Here is a 16780-nt window from a genome sequence, read left to right on the forward strand (position 1 = left end):
TCCGTGCTCCTCGGCGGTGCCACCACCGTCTCGGTGCGGGCGGGTTAGCACTGAGCCCTGGAGCACGAGGGTGTGGAAGCAGCACAATCTGGTTTGTGAGTTTTGGTGAAATAAAGCTTCCCCAAGTGAAGGATGAGGAAAAGCTAAACTTTTTTTTTCTTTTTTTTTAAAGTATGCTGCTGCCAAACAAATCACTTGGGGCTCGATATTGGAGGGGTCTGGGTGAAGTCTGGAGGCCTGGAGATCATAATGTTAACAAACCGCTTTTTAGACTGGAGAAAAACGTCCTTTGTTCTTTAGTTTTGGTGAAATAAAGCTTCCCCAAGTGAAGGATGAGGAAAAGCTAAACTTTTTTTTTCTTTTTTTTTAAAGTATGCTGCTGCCAAACAAATCACTTGGGGCTCGATATTGGAGGGGTCTGGGTGAAGTCTGGAGGCCTGGAGATCATAATGTTAACAAACCGCTTTTTAGACTGGAGAAAAACGTCCTTTGTTCTTTCTCCATTGCATGATTTTTGGAGGAGAAAGCTGCTGTGGTGCCTTTTATTGGATGTTGCTACTATCCTGGGTCCAGAATCCCAGGGAGGTTCTCTGCTGCTGTGAGAGCTGCTGTTTGAAAATCAGGTTTCTCTCTAATTCTGACGTGATGTTATGAGTGTGCCTGCCATCAAATAAAAATAAATTAAAGCACATGCTATCTTTCATTTGGTGTGGCTATATCCAGGTGTAAAGACTTGCAGGTCCATGTTATATTGGGAAAACCACAAGGACTTTTGTGGAATTACATCAGTATGATATGGGGAGCCTTGGCCCAGGCTCTTGTACACGTTACACACAAACAGTAACTTTTAATAAATATTATTTGTTATTTTAGTTTAACATTTAAGCATAACTTGGCATGAAGCAAGTGATGTGAAACAATACAGGGATGTTTCAACAATTACAGTTGCATTTATTTAAGAAAAACAGACATGATTTGTATGTTACATAAGTTTCTGAAGTAATGTTAACAATGTGAGTGATATTTTGTTGCTCTAAAAGTGTCAAGAGTTTCAGCAGTGGTTAATAGTAATGCATTTTTTAAAATGCATTTAAATGTATCAATAAATACTTAACTCACAGCAAATCCTTAGATTGCATTTAACTTGTTTTTAAATTCTACTGAAGCCTGATAGTTAAACCTGGATACTTAGGTGTCAAACTTCCAGTGAAGATCTGGGAATCGTGCCTAATTACTTTTCTGGGCCTGGGATTAATGCCCTCTCTTTATTGTTAGCTTGATGAAAATAGGTTCAGAATAATTTAGAAGGTTTAGGTTATTTCATTTATCCCCTGTTCTCTCATAATTCGTGTTTCACCCTTTTCCCCATCGCCACCTATTCTTAGCCACCAAAAACATCTTCCCCTCTGCCAAGCGTTCTCTTCTTTGTCCTTGAGTACTCTTTGATTCCAGAAGGTGCCTTTCACTCTTTATTCTCTTCATTAATTTCTGATTTCTGTTTAGAAGTGAATTGCTAATATTAATATTTCTTCTCAGTAATAGATTGCAAGAATTTTTTGGGCAGGGAACAATGTCAAATTCGATAGAGCTTCATGAATGCTTCTGAATCTTGGAAGGGATATCCTTCTCATCCTGAGCAGTGGGGTTTGGTTTTTTTTGGTAGTTTGTCATAAATAATGCATTATTTAATTAATTAATTAATATTGCAGTCATTTTACCAGTTTCATATTTATCAATAGCGGTTTTGTGAGTTACGGTTTTGTATGTAATGTAGGCACCGAAGAAGCACCACATGACTTAGAAAATAGTGAATAGCTGAAGTTCCATAATACGTGGAGACAATTTCTGTTACTGGTTTTCTTGGAAATCCTTTCACTGTTTATATGCGTTTTTTGAAATTAACTGAAAATTAGGTGCATAAGAATGTCGGTATTTTAAGAAAAAAAAGTGTTACAGTTCCCTGCACAGAGTTGTTTTTTTTTTTTTTTAAAAAAAAAGCATTCTGGCACTTAGTGTCAAGATAGGGTTTTTATCTGCCCTTAGAAATTTGCCAGATTTTACTCGACCTCTGTCTTTACCATCTTAATCTTTAGAATCTGCTCCAGAGTTCTTCAAGGAAACATTGACAGTGGTACTTTTTTGAAAAATTACTTGACTTGTGTGTTGATTGCCAGGGCAGCCCTGGCGCTGGCATGCAGGGACTGGTTCCCGGCTCTCGGCACCTTTGATGCCCTTTGCCCACGCGCCAAGCACCAGCTTCCATCACGGTGTGCTCTGACGGTTGTCCAGTTAGCATGAGCGGTGGTGTGCCGAGGAAGTAGACAAATCCTTGCTTAATTCAACTACTGGGTCTAACAAGTTTATTGCTTTACCAATTTTTGTTACCGTCTTATTAATAGTAATCATAACTCTACTTCGGCTATTGTAATTAAGCAGTGAAACACAGGATGGACGGATGACCTGTGGACAGTTCTGTGCTGTCCACAGCTACACCCTGACCGGCGAGTGGGGAAGGGCACCCGCGTTGGCTTGTGTTGCTCAGGGTGGGGTAGTGTTTTCCCACTCCAAATCGGGGCGCACCACACAGCTTTGTTTTGTTCTGGGTCCAGCAGCGAGAGTAAGGCACTAGCGCTTCCTCTCTGGAGGCTCTGGCACGTTACGCTGCAGATAAGCCTGTCGGTGGGTTTTCCTCTAGGGCTTTTGAAGGCCTTTCCCCAAAGTTTGCTTTACCCTTTGCGGAGTTTGTGTCTGGGACCTCTTGAGTGTTACATGGGTCATGAAATCGTTTTCTGTATTATCCTATCGCTATCCCTTTTATCTGCTGTAACTGTTTTCTTCTTCGCGGTACTTTTCACTACTAGTCTCCAGCAAAGACCCTGTTGTTTCCACCAGTCACACTCATTTTCCTTTCTTACAGCCAGTAGGGCTGTATAGTGTACATAGTTTACTATGTACACACTCGTGTCCAGCAAGGTCATGGCACCAGGGGAGGCCTCTGGACTCCACATGGGTATTTGTCTTCCCAACATTCTTCTAAATGAAAATCACTTCCAGTATGGGAGAAGTATGTTCTCATTTCTACATGGAACAGAAAAAGAAGGATCTGGTGAAGAGCAAACAAGTATGCATAAAGATTTTCTTCTTTCACTAGTATAAGGAGGGCCTGTATGTAGCACGCAAGCACAGCATTAGAGCTTTAAATCTTGTTAGCATTTAAAACTGCTAAGCTAGCAGTCATTCACACTTTGGAGAAGAATTTTTTTTCTCCCTACTCATTGTATTAAGATGCAACATGACCTGGTTTGCATTTAGGTCTCAGAAGACCTAGATCAGACTAGAGTATTTATTTACTACCGTGGTCGAGTATTTAGACTAGACCATTTCTTCACTAAAGGCCTCAAGCATTTTATCGCAGAAGAATTTAGAATAGTGTGTTACTTCTATTGGACCTCCATCAGACTATGCACGTGTTTAATAGAAGATGGAGGTTTCAGACAGAGCAGCGAACCTTGCAGCGTTTTGTAGTGTGCGTATCTAAGTGAAAATGTCATAACTGAAGAGCTGTCCCTGTCATGGCTTTGTTGGCTGTGATCTGAGAATTAGTCCAGAACTGCACTGAATTTTGAATGGTTGGATCAAATCCAGAAGAATCTAGGGCATAGGCAGGATTTGGTTGCTTGACATGAAAGTGCTGTTCTGGACTTAAGTTGCTGCTTAATGGCGACCATTGTACAACTTGCAGCTTATGGTACTGAAAACTAAACTTGGCAGTGGTAGGTTAACAGTTGGACTTGATGATCTTAAAGGTCTTTTCCAACCTAAACAATTCTATGATCCTACGATCAGCTGCTGGTCACTGTCTGAGACTGGCTATTAGGTTAGCCAGGTGTAGATAAAGTAGGGGGAGGTTTTTGTTATTTTCTGGGCAGTTTTCTCCATTTAAGGTTTCCTGCTTGCTTTTTTTTTCCTGCAGGTGTCAAAATCATACAATTCATTCTAAGACCAAGAGCTTGATCCTTATCTTGAGGTTAACCTTGACTGGGAGGCAGCACATAGGCAGGACTGGTTACTCTGTCACTTTGGTGGACAGAGAGCCTTCATGTATATCCTGAGGATGGAGTTTTCAACAAAATGCAATGGAGGCTGCTGTTTTCTTTGTAAAACAAAGAGGTGCTGTAGCACCGTTTTTCCATAGTTCAGTGGTTTGTCTTCCCCAAAAGAGAAGGATTCAGACTTCTCAGTTGTTTGAAAGACATTAGCCTGTTTTCTACCTTCCAGAAGAATTTCTGAAGGCAAGTTTTTATGGGCATAGTTTCTGCTTTTGTAGCTTTGCCTGTGCAAAAATAATACAAGATTTGTTGGACAAATAAGAGATGTGTAATATGTATGTGTAATGGAAGAAACTCGAATGCCTAGCCTAGGGATGAAGTCCTGTTTGTAGGAGTAGCAAGACCAATACCCTGCTCTTACCAAGGTGTTTGTATATTCTATAGAGCACAGTTGCTGGCTGAAACTCACAAAACTTTTCTGATCTGTTCACCTTGGGGTTGGTGCTACAGCTGGTAAAGCAGCTTTTCATGCTTGTTTCCTCTTTGGCAAGGAGAGGGGGAATTCCCTGCACAGACACTTGTACCCAGGACTAAAGTGATAACTATTTTTCTTTTCCCTGCTGATTTTTAACATGGTGGGAGAAGTGATATAAAATGCATTAGTCCAAAGATGAAGCTGAGCCCAGCTCTTCTACATCGTGGATAGCTCTAACCACAACATTTTATAAAGAGATAAACCTTTTTTAAGAAAACAGATTAAGTTCTATTCCAATCTCAAAAGGTAATTTATAGGTGCAACTAAGCACACTGAGGAGAAGGAGCTGTTTGTTACCTGTTGCAGTATGTAACTGTTTGTGGATTTAATGGCAGGAGACCAGCTTTTGTGAAACCCCGTCCGAAACACACCATTGCTTAGTCAGCAAACGCTGCAGGAAGATACCTGTCCGTAAACAGGCACGCGTTGGTTACATTTTTTAAGGTAGTCACGGTAAGAGTTATAGCATCTTAAAACCTATGTGTTTAAACTATTTTGACGTTCACAGCCGCTAATTGTGATGTGCAGATATAACCACTATTGCAGATGATGCCAAACCGAATGCAAACAGACGGTGTCGGGAGTTTGACACAGCTTAGAGCAGGTGTTTGGGATACAAGAAGCACAGTTTGCTTCGTCCACCTCACAAGGTGGAGGAAAGAAATAGTAGAATAGATAAATGATGAGCTGGCATCTGCTGTGCAGCAGCTGAAGATGGGATAACCCAAGAGGATGATTCACGTGCTGAAATAGGAGCAGATGTCAATTAAGACAGCTTGTCTGGCCATTTGGGTGCCAGTTCTGTAGCATGTCTCAGTAGTACAAGCTTGTCAGACAGCCTGTTTGTGAAATTCAGCGTTGCCTGACATCATAATTTGTTAGAAGGTGGAGAATTGCTGTAGTGAATTCCCACTGTGAAGTGGGAAAATAAGAAAGGGGGTTTTAATCATTTGAGCAAACCCAAATTACAATTTGATATTAAAACCAACTATATGCCATTTTAAGTTGCTATTTTTTAAACAAGAAGTCAGATACAAAACTAGTTGCTTTTACTCAAAACAAAACAAACTTGCAACATAGTTTTCATACCAGGCTGTCCGGGACAAAGGGCCACTGCACTCTAAAACGTCTGCAGTCGTGTGCAATTGTTTTCCAAAGCATTTTGCCCCACACACCTTTTCTTCAACTAAATTCCTTTCTTTTCCGATTGCTGTTTCTTGTCTTGGGTGAAGCATCATGCTGATACAGCTTATGGCTCTCAGCTGCAGAAATTAGCTCAAGTTTCTTCTTCTGGGAAATATTTCCATAAACTAATATTTGGAAGACTCCATTGGTACTAGGGCTCCTGTCCTGCCTAGCTTAGAGCAATAGACCTTAAGAATTGATGCAAGAACACTCGAAAGAGAGACGGGACTGCAGGATTTTATTTTCCTTTATATGATAGACATTATCACTATGCAAGATCAATGTCTTGATTACAAATTAAAGGCCAAATTTACCAATTCACTTCCTGATAGGTTAAAAGCTCTTATAAAAAGTAATTGAGTCTATTTCTGAGCTGGTATGAGATTGCCTTTAAAAAGTCAGAATGAAATATAAAGTAAGGGTTGTGTTACATTATTTTCTCATGGTACTACTTCTTTGGGTTCCCTTTTCTCTCATGTTGTGCACCTTTTAATCCTAAAACCCCCCCAAGTGTATATCCTTATTGTTCTGTCTTGAAGTTAGTGTTTCCCCATCATTTTTCTCTATAGTACTGTATTAATGCTCAAAGACATAGGTAGTGGTTTACTAAAATGCAAACACATAGCTTATATAGAAATGCACAGTTTAGCTTAGCAAAAGAAGATGAAGTCAGTTATGTGGTGCTGTTATGAGGGGAAGTGGAGAAAAGCCAGAAAGAACCTTAAGTGTCTTTAAAATTCAGTTTCATTTGCTCGAGAGCATCAAACTCTTAGGAAGTGTCATCAGATTCATACAGTTACAGCTTGTGTCACTTCTGAAAACCTGTTTGAAGATATTGGTAGCTTGGGGCAGCACGGCATCAGGCGGGAAAGCACAAAGGAGAAAGTGCATGGACAGGAAGCAAAACCAAAACTCCATTCACAGATGTATTTAAGAAGTGCAAATATCCTAGGTTTGGGGGGAAAGGGTTCATCACGGAAAAGGTATTTCCTTTAAAACGGATTAAATTAACACCATCTTCATATTAGTATTTCTGTACCTTTTCTTTGGGAAAACTGCTGAGATCCTGAGATCCTGATATCTTAGGTGAATGTTTCCATGTTTTGGGGATCAGAAGGATCCAGATTGCTCTGAATTTTATGCGACATACCTGAAGAGCTTTCTCTTTCTCAACAACCTGTCTACACGCGTGGTTTTGGGTGCTGACTTGAGAGACTGAAGAGACATTTCAGCTGGTCATTTCAGATGGGTAGCAATACAGTTCTCAGAAGTGGAAAGGCTGCTAACTGCAGAGTTTACTTTACCTGCTTTCCAGGAGGAAAGTGTTGGAAGTTCGTTGTCCATCTAAAAGCTCTATAAATATTTAAGCAACACTATAGGGGGATAGGAGGGAAAATTCCCTTTGAAATATTTTATCTTCAGTATAGAAGTGCACATGAATCTATTTTGAGAATAAAAGAGTTCTTTATATTCTAAATACTTTTTTTTTGGAAGGATTTTGTATAAGGACCCAATCTGGCTTCCTCCCCCAGCCCCTGTAGGCAAAGCCACCAGTGGCTGAGAGACCTTCTTTTACACAGAGCTGCTTTTGAGAATGGAGGAACCCCATCAGTGCAGCAAGAGCAAAATATGATATTTGGTCTCCCGAAATATTTCCACAAAATCATTCTTTGCAGATCTAGGCTGTACATCAGAGAGAATTTTATCTAAACCAATTTAGTATTGGGGAGGAGAGTTAAATAGCATTGGTATTTTTTTTATTTAGAGGTTAGTAATTTATCACTCGAAGTTGTACAATACATTAATTATCAGAACAATTGGACCTATTGAAAGTTTCTGAACTGAAAGCCACAAGTTACCAGATAAATTTAGAGTTGTGTAATTTGCTCATAACCCTTCACTTGGAAGCCTTTCTGCTTCCAGTATAGGATGAGGTCTGGCAGTGAGGTTAACCCTGACCTCTGAGTGTTCTATATGGACTTGTTCATTTCTGCCACATTCTTTCAGTTTAAATTTAGATTTGCTGGCAGCTATTATGCCTATTGCAATAAGCTTCATGGGCAAAACATTGAAACAAATATGCTTTTTATCACAGATGTTTTTGCTGAATAAGATTAGTGAAGAACACTTGAAAGCTGAAAAACAGGGTGCAGAAGCCTTTGGTCCAAAAGGCATAAATAGTTGAATGTCTGGAATGTACTTATTTCTCAGTCTAAGAAAAGAGCAAGTAATTGTTTAGGTGATGGACCATAAACTTGCGCCCTGTTTTACCTCTGTAATTTGTTATTGGGAGTAGTGAAATTTCAGCTACGTAAGTAAACACAGAATCTGGATATGAATGTGTACATGTAACAAAAACATTAAGCTTGCTGTTCTAAACCAAGCTGTGGTTGCTGTAGGAAGTAGCAACCTACAACTAAATTTTATGTTTGGCTGATTCCTAAATGTGTCTTAGTAAATATTAAATAGTTGGGTTAGTTCTTCATATACAATAACCATCTGAAGCATAATAGCTACATTTGTAACTGCTTTAAGTTTAAGGAAGCACATACCACTTAATTTTATATTTAGCATAGAGGATGGTACTTCTGGTTTATGATATTTTTATTCTTTTTTGTCTAACCTGAGTGTATTTAACACTTGAGAAATCCATATGGCAAAGGAGTTCACTTTCAAGGCCAGTATATCATCGTCTGCCTAATGTATGACATGATCTTCATAGATAAGGTTGCTGCACCTAGAAAAATTTGTTTGATGAGGATTCTCTGGTCTCACTTTCTACTACTGCTCATCTGTCTATGGTAGGATGAGAGGAAGTGGCCTCAAGTTGCACCAGGGGAGGTTTAGATTGGATATTAGGAAAAATTTCTTCACCAAAAGGGTTGTCAGGCACTGGAACGGGCTGCCCAGGGAAGTGGTTGAGTCCCCATCCCTGGAGGTATTTAAAAGATCGGTATACGAGGTGCTTAGGGACATGGTTTAGTGGTGGGACGGCGGAGTTAGGTTAACAGTTGGACTTGAGGATCTTAAAAGGTCTTTTCCAATCTAAACAATTCTATGATTCTGTATTCCGAGGTAACGTACAAAAAGTGTTGATGTAATGCACTTCTGTCTCCAAGCTTTTCAGGTTCTTCAAAAGATAACAACATTCCTATGCATTGCTGAATGACTGTGGCTCCAATAAAGAAAGGAGACCTTGAGAGTGTATGGAAAGGAGTGTTCTCCCTGTACACCTTTTTAGGGGAAAAACAATTAATAAAGCAGACCATAGTTTAGAGTGATTTTTTTTTTCCTCCTGAAGGGCAAGAGACAAAAGCTTCCAAAGATGCCCTGACCCTACTGCCTCTGCAGTTGCTATGGGCAGGATACACTGATGCTCAGCTCTTCTGAGCACTTTGATAGCGTCCAACCTAGTTACTAGAGCTGAACACTGGGGAGCTGTGTTCCTTGTGAATGGATTAGGCAGAATTTATTCACTGGTTAGAAGTCCTACTGTGCAGGCTGTGTATTTTTGAATGTAAGTAGGCAACCTTTGAAATATATAGCCAATCCGCATTTGTTCCAAATGGTGCTTTTGTGCCAAATTTCCAGTTAGTGAATGGCATTTGTTAACTAGGCCCATTTGGCTTTATCTTGAAGGATAATGAAAACCCATCTTTTCCCTCATCCCCTTAATAGACACAATATACAGTCTTACTGAACTAAAAAAGACAGAACTGAATGGAGAAAACCAGGAGAATTATAGTTTGGGGAAACTCATTAGAACTTGTGTTTTTAAGGAATGACTGTGGCTTGAGTTCTGTTACAGTAAAACAAGAAATCTATAAAAATAAGGGGGGATGGCTCATACGGATGTATTGCAGAGTGTTGATGAATGCTGGAAATATTGTTCCAGTAGGTAAATATTTGTCGAGATAAAGGCAAAATGTGCCTCCCAAAGCATGGAGCTGTACTTTTTATAGTAACACTCTATCATATATGCGAATTATTACATGCATTTGGAGTGTCTTCACCAGAAATATTTGGAAGCCTTTCTTAAAGTCTTCATGAATTTTCATCTTTGCATTTTCTATGGAAAATACTAAATTAGAGACACCCCTCCAGCCCCTCAAAATACTCTTTTCTGTCATGGGAACAGAAAACAGACTGTTTGCACCTGTGTAAATCTCTCCTACTTTGTACTGAACTAAAAAATCCTAACTTCTAATGTAACCTTCAATGTTTGTCACCTGGCAAGTACAGTTCTTGCATAGCTCACTGAAATCAAATGCATTTTACTGATTTCCGTATGTAATTGTTGCCTCAGAATTGTTTACCACTGATCTGTAAGAAAGCACATTCTTACAGCTCCTTTTTCTTAAATTACAGTTTAACTGTGTTGAGAAACAGAACCTTCATATTAGATTTTGACAGACTTTCTACCTTCATTGTTGCTGGAGCTGGGGTTGGGTTATGTGGTTTTCCCTTGTTGGGGTTTTTGAGCATTCTTTGTATTTGAAAGATCAGTACATGAGGAAGCATAGCTACAGGGAAATGTAGAATTTTTACTTTGTCTAGAAATTAGTGTTGTAGACATTTATCAACATGCACATTTCCTGTGTAAGATCGTCTCACTCAGAAAGGATTCAACGTGAGGAGTGTCTTTTGATATTCACTTTCTGTGGAACATCCTGTATTTCCTATATCTTACTTGAAAATGTTTGGGAAGACAATGGGAAGTAAAGAATCTGTTTAAATAATTTTAATAGATACAGAGTTGAAATACAGCTTAGCACTTTTAACAGCATTTCAGGAAAAATACTTGGAGGTTATAAAGATTCAGGAAATGCCAAATAAAGATTTGGAAAACTAAAGATTGGATATTTAATTTTCTGTGTTTCGAAACAATCCCTACAAAGATAATACTAGCCCCTCTGAAGGGAATGTGCTTCTATTGGTAATATGGGACCAGATACCTGATGATCTGGAGCCTTATTCTTAGTTACTGTGGTGAAGATGAGCAATTCTGTTAGTAAAAATATATGTCAGTGTAACAGCAAAGTGAGCCTCCTAGATTCTATTCCTAAAGCTTTTTTCTACAATAGTGAGCAAATTACAAATATATCTCTGTCCCCTTGTGAAACCCTCATAAGGAAACAAACCACCATGAAGATTTATCAGTAAGAATAGTAACAATATTCATGTAGCTCCCCTAGGTATCATGGTGTGTTGGTGTGGTGCTCTTAGGATTTTGGCAGGATGGCAATGCGCTATTACTGTTTGTGTGCTCAGTCTGGTAGAATTGCTTGCCATGAAATTATCCTCTGTGCAAAGATAGGTATTGTTTGTGAAAGTAAGACAGACGAAAGAGCTGAAGTCAGCTTCGGGACAGACTAATCTGGAGAGCTGTAGCTGCCAGTGATGACAGGGAGGTCAGCGTGACCATGTTTTTCTTGCGAATCTTTAGAAGTGATTTGAATGAGGAAAACGAGGCATAATGCAGCAGCATGCACAGGGACTGCCATGGAAAGATGCTTAGAGGAGTCACTGGAAAGGACTTTGAGGAAACTAAGGAACAGGAAAAGTATTTTCAGCAGTTACACTACAATGGATTAGGGTTTTCATTATACGGTGAAGCAGTTCAGATAAAAGGGGAAGATACATCCATGAAAACAGAAACTGTTCAAGACCAATAAGGTATTCCCAACAGATTGGCAGAAGAAAGCTGCAAGATATGATGAAGTCTGGAATTATAGTAAGGAATAAAATACAGTGCACACGATGACCTTCAATGTTCTGATTCTTACAACAAGCAATCATTTCATGCTGAAATAGAAGTGGCTTAAGGAGGAGACATTGAAGTTACTTTGGTTTTGGTCTTGGTTGTGCTTATCTTGAGCTGGCAGCGGTTCACCCAAGATGAAGTGTTAGAAAGCCATTCAGATACACAGAAGTGGAGGGTGATCATTTGAGTATGAAGAAAGCTATGAATATGTGTCATCAGGATTGGAGTGATAATTGAAGCTTTCTAAATGGAGAAAATTTCCCAAGGAAAGTTTCAAAAAGCTCAAATGTTTTAAGACTTCATGTATGTTTGATTTCTTTTAGACCCAACCAGAAAAAGGATCTGAATGGTCAGACTCTATGTCATGTCTTATGAAGAAGCTGGAACAGTTGAATTTAGATATTGAAGAAGCTCTGAGTGCTGGCTCTTCTCCCTCCAGTACTCCTTCTACTAAAAGGCACAAGCAACTGGTAAGAACGTGTGTGTCGTATAATACATTTTCTAGTGTTTAGCTATCAGATGCTCATCAAGCCATGGTTTTCAGATCTGGTTGTGTTTCTGCATAGGCGGAGGAGCTCAGGTTCAAGGATGAAGTAAGCTACAGTTTTCACTCAACAATAATGACATCTCATGAACAACTAGACAACAGCCAAATAAACAGAAATGCCATAGGATGAAACTTGTATGTTTTCTGTTAATATGGCTTACAAACATTAAACACCTTCTTTTTAGAGGGGAATTTGAATTCAGATGATTGCATTTGATAGCTTTTCAAAACAGAATATTGTCAATTTAAAGCTCCAGTGCTACCCTATTCATCCTTAATTTATTGAAAGACATAACAGCAACATCTTCGTTAAGATTTGAATTTTGTTTATTTTGTCTGAATTTTTGACTTAGAGCTTCATTCCTCTAGTTAAGAACATTTTGTGGTGGCAGGTGTCATCAATTGATGACATGCAGTTTCCAAAGCTTTTATTTTGAGGGCAAATGGGATTAAAGAGCAATGGTATTATTTTAGTAATTTTTGAATAAGCAAGATTTTTTATAGAAGCAAGTAACTGGAGAGCGAGCAGCATGAGAAGTAGGAGTGTTTGTTCTCTGCTTTAGGCTATGATTAAAGTCAGTTCTTAAGATAGAGTTGTTTGGATTTGGAGCTCTGAATGTTAGTGCTGGCTTGAAATTCCTGGAAGGTGAGCTTGTTTGAATGCTTTTGCTGTTGCTGCTGTTTCAGTGCCGCTTCATTTTCTAAAAGTAAATTCTTTAAGTAAATGCGCGGATCACAGTGTAAATGTTCATGTCCCTCAAGGTAGGACTTTTGGAATCTTGCATCTTGGTGTTGTGCTTTGCAATATGCATTTTCATATTCTGCAGAGAGAGTGTTAGCAGCAGAGTGGCCATGACTGTCTCTCATTTCTTTCTTATTGTACATGTCAGCAAGTCAAAACCAGGTCTGTCCAACTGAATTAATTTCATCATTAATTTGCCAACTAATGGAGAGTGTTCTGTCTTCTTGTAGGAGACTGCTCAACATCTTCTGTCAAACCGTGGTGGCAGCGTAGTCTGCTTTTCTATCTAAAAATGAAATCCAAGCCATCAGAGTTTAAGCACTTCCTGTTGTGAGGCAGTATGGTTTTGGTAACTAGTGATCAAACACCTGTGATTTTATGGCTATGCCTATTCTAGTAAGGCAGAACCTATGGTTTGGTTAGGCATCATTCTTTTTCCATGATGACTTGAACATCGTAGGACAGCTGGACTTGAAATCCATTGCTGGAGCATTCAGTGAAGCCTGTAGACAGCAGAAAACCAAATCCAAACAGACAATGTTTTCAAATGCCTTTTGATATGCAAGAACAGCAACATCAAAAGCAGTTGCGTAGAGAATGCCAACACCAGCATCCCAGATGCTTGCACTTCTCTTACTGAAGCCTAGTGGTAAGACATCTTCTGAGTACAGAAGCCAGGACTTCGGGCACAGCCTTCTTCCTGGGAAGTATTCCACCACCAAAAGCCTGTGCTAGTGATACAGAGCTGGTCATGCTTAATATGCAGATAAAACCTACCTCCAAGCCAGTCTCACTGGTCTTGGCACACTTGCTTCCCTTACCAATAGTTGGATCTGTTTGGATAAGTCCAGAAATATTTCAAGTATGTTTCTAACATCAATGCCAAAGCTAGTATTTTCCTCAATATGATATTTGAGCAGTTACACTCCTCTCTATCAGGTCACGTCTTCCTCCCATTCTGAAGCAGGAGAGCTTGCTTCATTTTAATTGTCTATGGACAGGCAAACATCGTGTGAATTGGCCACATTTTTATTGTGGCCTCATTTGGCAGACTGGAAATGTCCTTTAAACCTCCAAGAGCCAATTTCAGTACAGGAGCTTTGCAAAGCCTCCTCATTTAATGTCCTAAAAATATACTAACTGGGAATTAGGCAGTTGCTGTTAAAGACCAGCAGCAAATTTGTCCTCTTGTGAAGGGGAGCAGCCAGAAAAAGGACTAATTTTGATTGATTGTACCCAACAGCTTGGGACTGCTCTGCAGCACACCCATGATCCTGGTTCACTGATTGTTCCCCATCATGGATTCTGCTGGACTGCAGCGCGGCTTGGTCCTTGCTCGCACACCTTATTGTTCTTTTGAGGCAAACCAGGATACATGGAATGTTCTGCAGTTGATCTCTTCTTGGCATTGCATTCAGTGTGGCCAGGTACACGTGGGCCCAGAGTTAGGACATGCATCTTTTAAGAGATGGTGTGGGAGTGGAGCAATTGAGTGAGATCTCCCCAGGTTTGGGGGACAAGGAAAAGTGAATTTGGAAAGTTCAGTGTCTGTGATTTGAAAATGGGAATTTGCTGGGACTCTGTTTTAAGTTAGAAAAATGAACATGAAATAAAGTGAAAGACAGGTTTAAATAGTTTGAGTAAAACTATCTTTCTTTCTTAGGTAGAGGTGACTTGAAATTTAGAAAGGTGTACTACTACTTATTAATTTTCCAGGTCTACATACTAGATGTTAAGGAAACCATTTCACCTGATGTCTGGATGTCTAACTTAGCAAAATGTAAAATGTAAAAATGATGCAGCAGGTGGTTTTAAGACAAAAGACCAAGGCCAAATGTTTACCTTACATCAGAGAAAAAAAGCTTTAAAAAGTTAAAATTCCAATGTTTTTATCTTGCATTCACATTAAAATTATTTATGACTTGCCTTTATTTACAGGGTTTTTAAAATTCTCTTACAGTGCCCTGTTCAAGGGGAGGCAGGCTTTTATGGAGATCATCAAGGAAAGGGATCTTGGAAAAATAGAAGAGCAGACTACCAGGATCTAGACTGTTTACCTTACCCAGCATCAACTGGAGCACGACCTAAAACCGATGTAAGTAGCTACAGCATATTTACAACATTCTCTGACTCTCCGGTTCAGTAACCTCAAAATTTACAATTTATCATTAAAATTGTCCTTGCATTTCTTCAAAGTGATTTGTTCTGCACTGTATGGAGGAGTTTGGTTTGCACAAGAGGTACAGATGAAAGTTAAGTCAGTCTTCAATGAGAGTCCAGGGCTGTGGGATTCATCTAATCTGATTTTAGATAACTCTAATGAAGACTTCTACATCTGAACTGGACTGCCTTTACACTCAATGGAGAGAAAAGAGCTTTTCTGAAGAGTAATTAATCTCATCTGGAGGTTAGATGTGAGAGATTTCAGGAATCAGATCAACTACTGCATCTTTTTCTTCATTTTTTATTTTAGAATTAGTCTCTTGGGATTTTTAATTTGGCTGTTGGTTAGGCCCAATTCAGGGTGGATTCCACCCTTTATTCTCTGTAAGCAGAAGTGTTGAGTGCTGGAGGTTTAGTTAAGCCCTATTTCTAACCAATAATAGCAGTATTTATTTTGGGTTTTTTTACAAGGTGATGCTGTAGTCTGCAATCGAAGTCTGTTAAAATCTATCAGAGGGTTTTCTCAAAAGCCTTTGATCCACTTCCTCAATAGCTAAATGTAAGCTATTTTAAGATGAGTGTCTTGATTCCGAAATGCAGATGGTTTTGCCTCTCAGTTTTAAATTATTTGGGTGCCAGCAGCATCCATGATTATCACACAACATAAAAATGGCTGCACTGGATTGAACCAAAGTTACTTATAGTCCAGTGTCCTCTCTTTGGCAGTGGCCAACATTGGATGTTCAGGAAAGAAGTGTTAAAAACAGGGTAAGCAGGTAGTAAGCCATCTCAGCTTCCTTTGAGGTATTTATCTTGCAGACACGTTGAAGCCAGACACTATATAGCAGTTTTGTAATTAATAGCCTCCAAGAGTCTTTTTTGCCAATAATTGTGTCTCGTATTCATTTGTGTTCTTTTGATATTCAAAGTATCTCATAGCAAGGAGTTCCAAAGTTTAATCGTGGAGTATGTGGAAAAAACACCAACTTCTTGTTGTAAATTTGCTACTGGATTATTAATTTGGCTGTAATTCTTGTACTGTGAAAAACTGAATCTTAGACATCTTGTAGGAAGTAGTGCATACCTGGGACTGTTGGTTTGGTGTTCTTTTTCCAGTGTGTCTGACTGTATTTAGTTGTATTGAATTTTATCTGTCTGTTTATCTGATGCTTATTCAGCATCATTAAGTCCTTTTGCAGCAGTTGACAGTCAGGTTTTATTAACCTCTGTAATTTAATATCATCAGAAAACTCTGTCCCTTTTTATTCCTCCATTTTCCAGATAATTTATAAGTGTATTGAACACATATCTGTGAGACTGTCAGGTAATATCCGTCCACTGTATAAGAAAGCAACCAATTATTCCTAACCTTTTTTTTTGCTTTTAGTTAGCAGTGAAAAGACATTTTTATTTCTTGACATCTTTTTTGTTTTTCCTCCTTGACAGCATAGTTTGGGTCTGATAGATAAGTTCATCAGAAGCTTTTTGAAATGGAAGTACATTGTATCAGCCAAATTACCCGTATCTGCGTGATCATTCAAAGAACTTGTCTAAATTACTGAGACCTGGCCTCCAAAAACCGCACTTACATTTCCCCTTTAGCCTGTGTTACTATCTGTGTGTTTTTTCTGTTCTTAAGCATACTTTCTGGTAATTTTCTGCCATGCATATCAGTACTACTAGCATCTCTTCCACAAATAGCTCCAGAGGCATTTTCAAATATTGGCATTGCATATGTCACCCTCCATTTCTGCGCTCCCAAAGCCAATAGATTTTAGCAATAATTACACATTAA

At 39.1% G+C, this 16780-nt stretch overlaps 1 protein-coding gene across 1 annotated transcript in view; it reads left to right on the forward strand.

The window, feature by feature from the left end:
• STARD13 (StAR related lipid transfer domain containing 13) overlaps window positions 1–16780 on the forward strand; it is a 257884-nt gene that overhangs the window by 18579 nt on the left and 222525 nt on the right. Inside the window, exons 2-3 of the mRNA XM_035900385.1 lie at window positions 11857–12003; window positions 14783–14917. Of these exons, the coding sequence (XP_035756278.1) occupies window positions 11857–12003; window positions 14783–14917 (282 nt within the window). The remainder of the gene's footprint in view (window positions 1–11856; window positions 12004–14782; window positions 14918–16780) is intronic.

Source organism: Egretta garzetta, unplaced genomic scaffold (assembly GCF_000687185.1).
Source record: "Egretta garzetta isolate BGI_Z169 unplaced genomic scaffold, ASM68718v1 scaffold40, whole genome shotgun sequence".
Taxonomy (NCBI): Eukaryota; Metazoa; Chordata; class Aves; order Pelecaniformes; family Ardeidae; genus Egretta; species Egretta garzetta.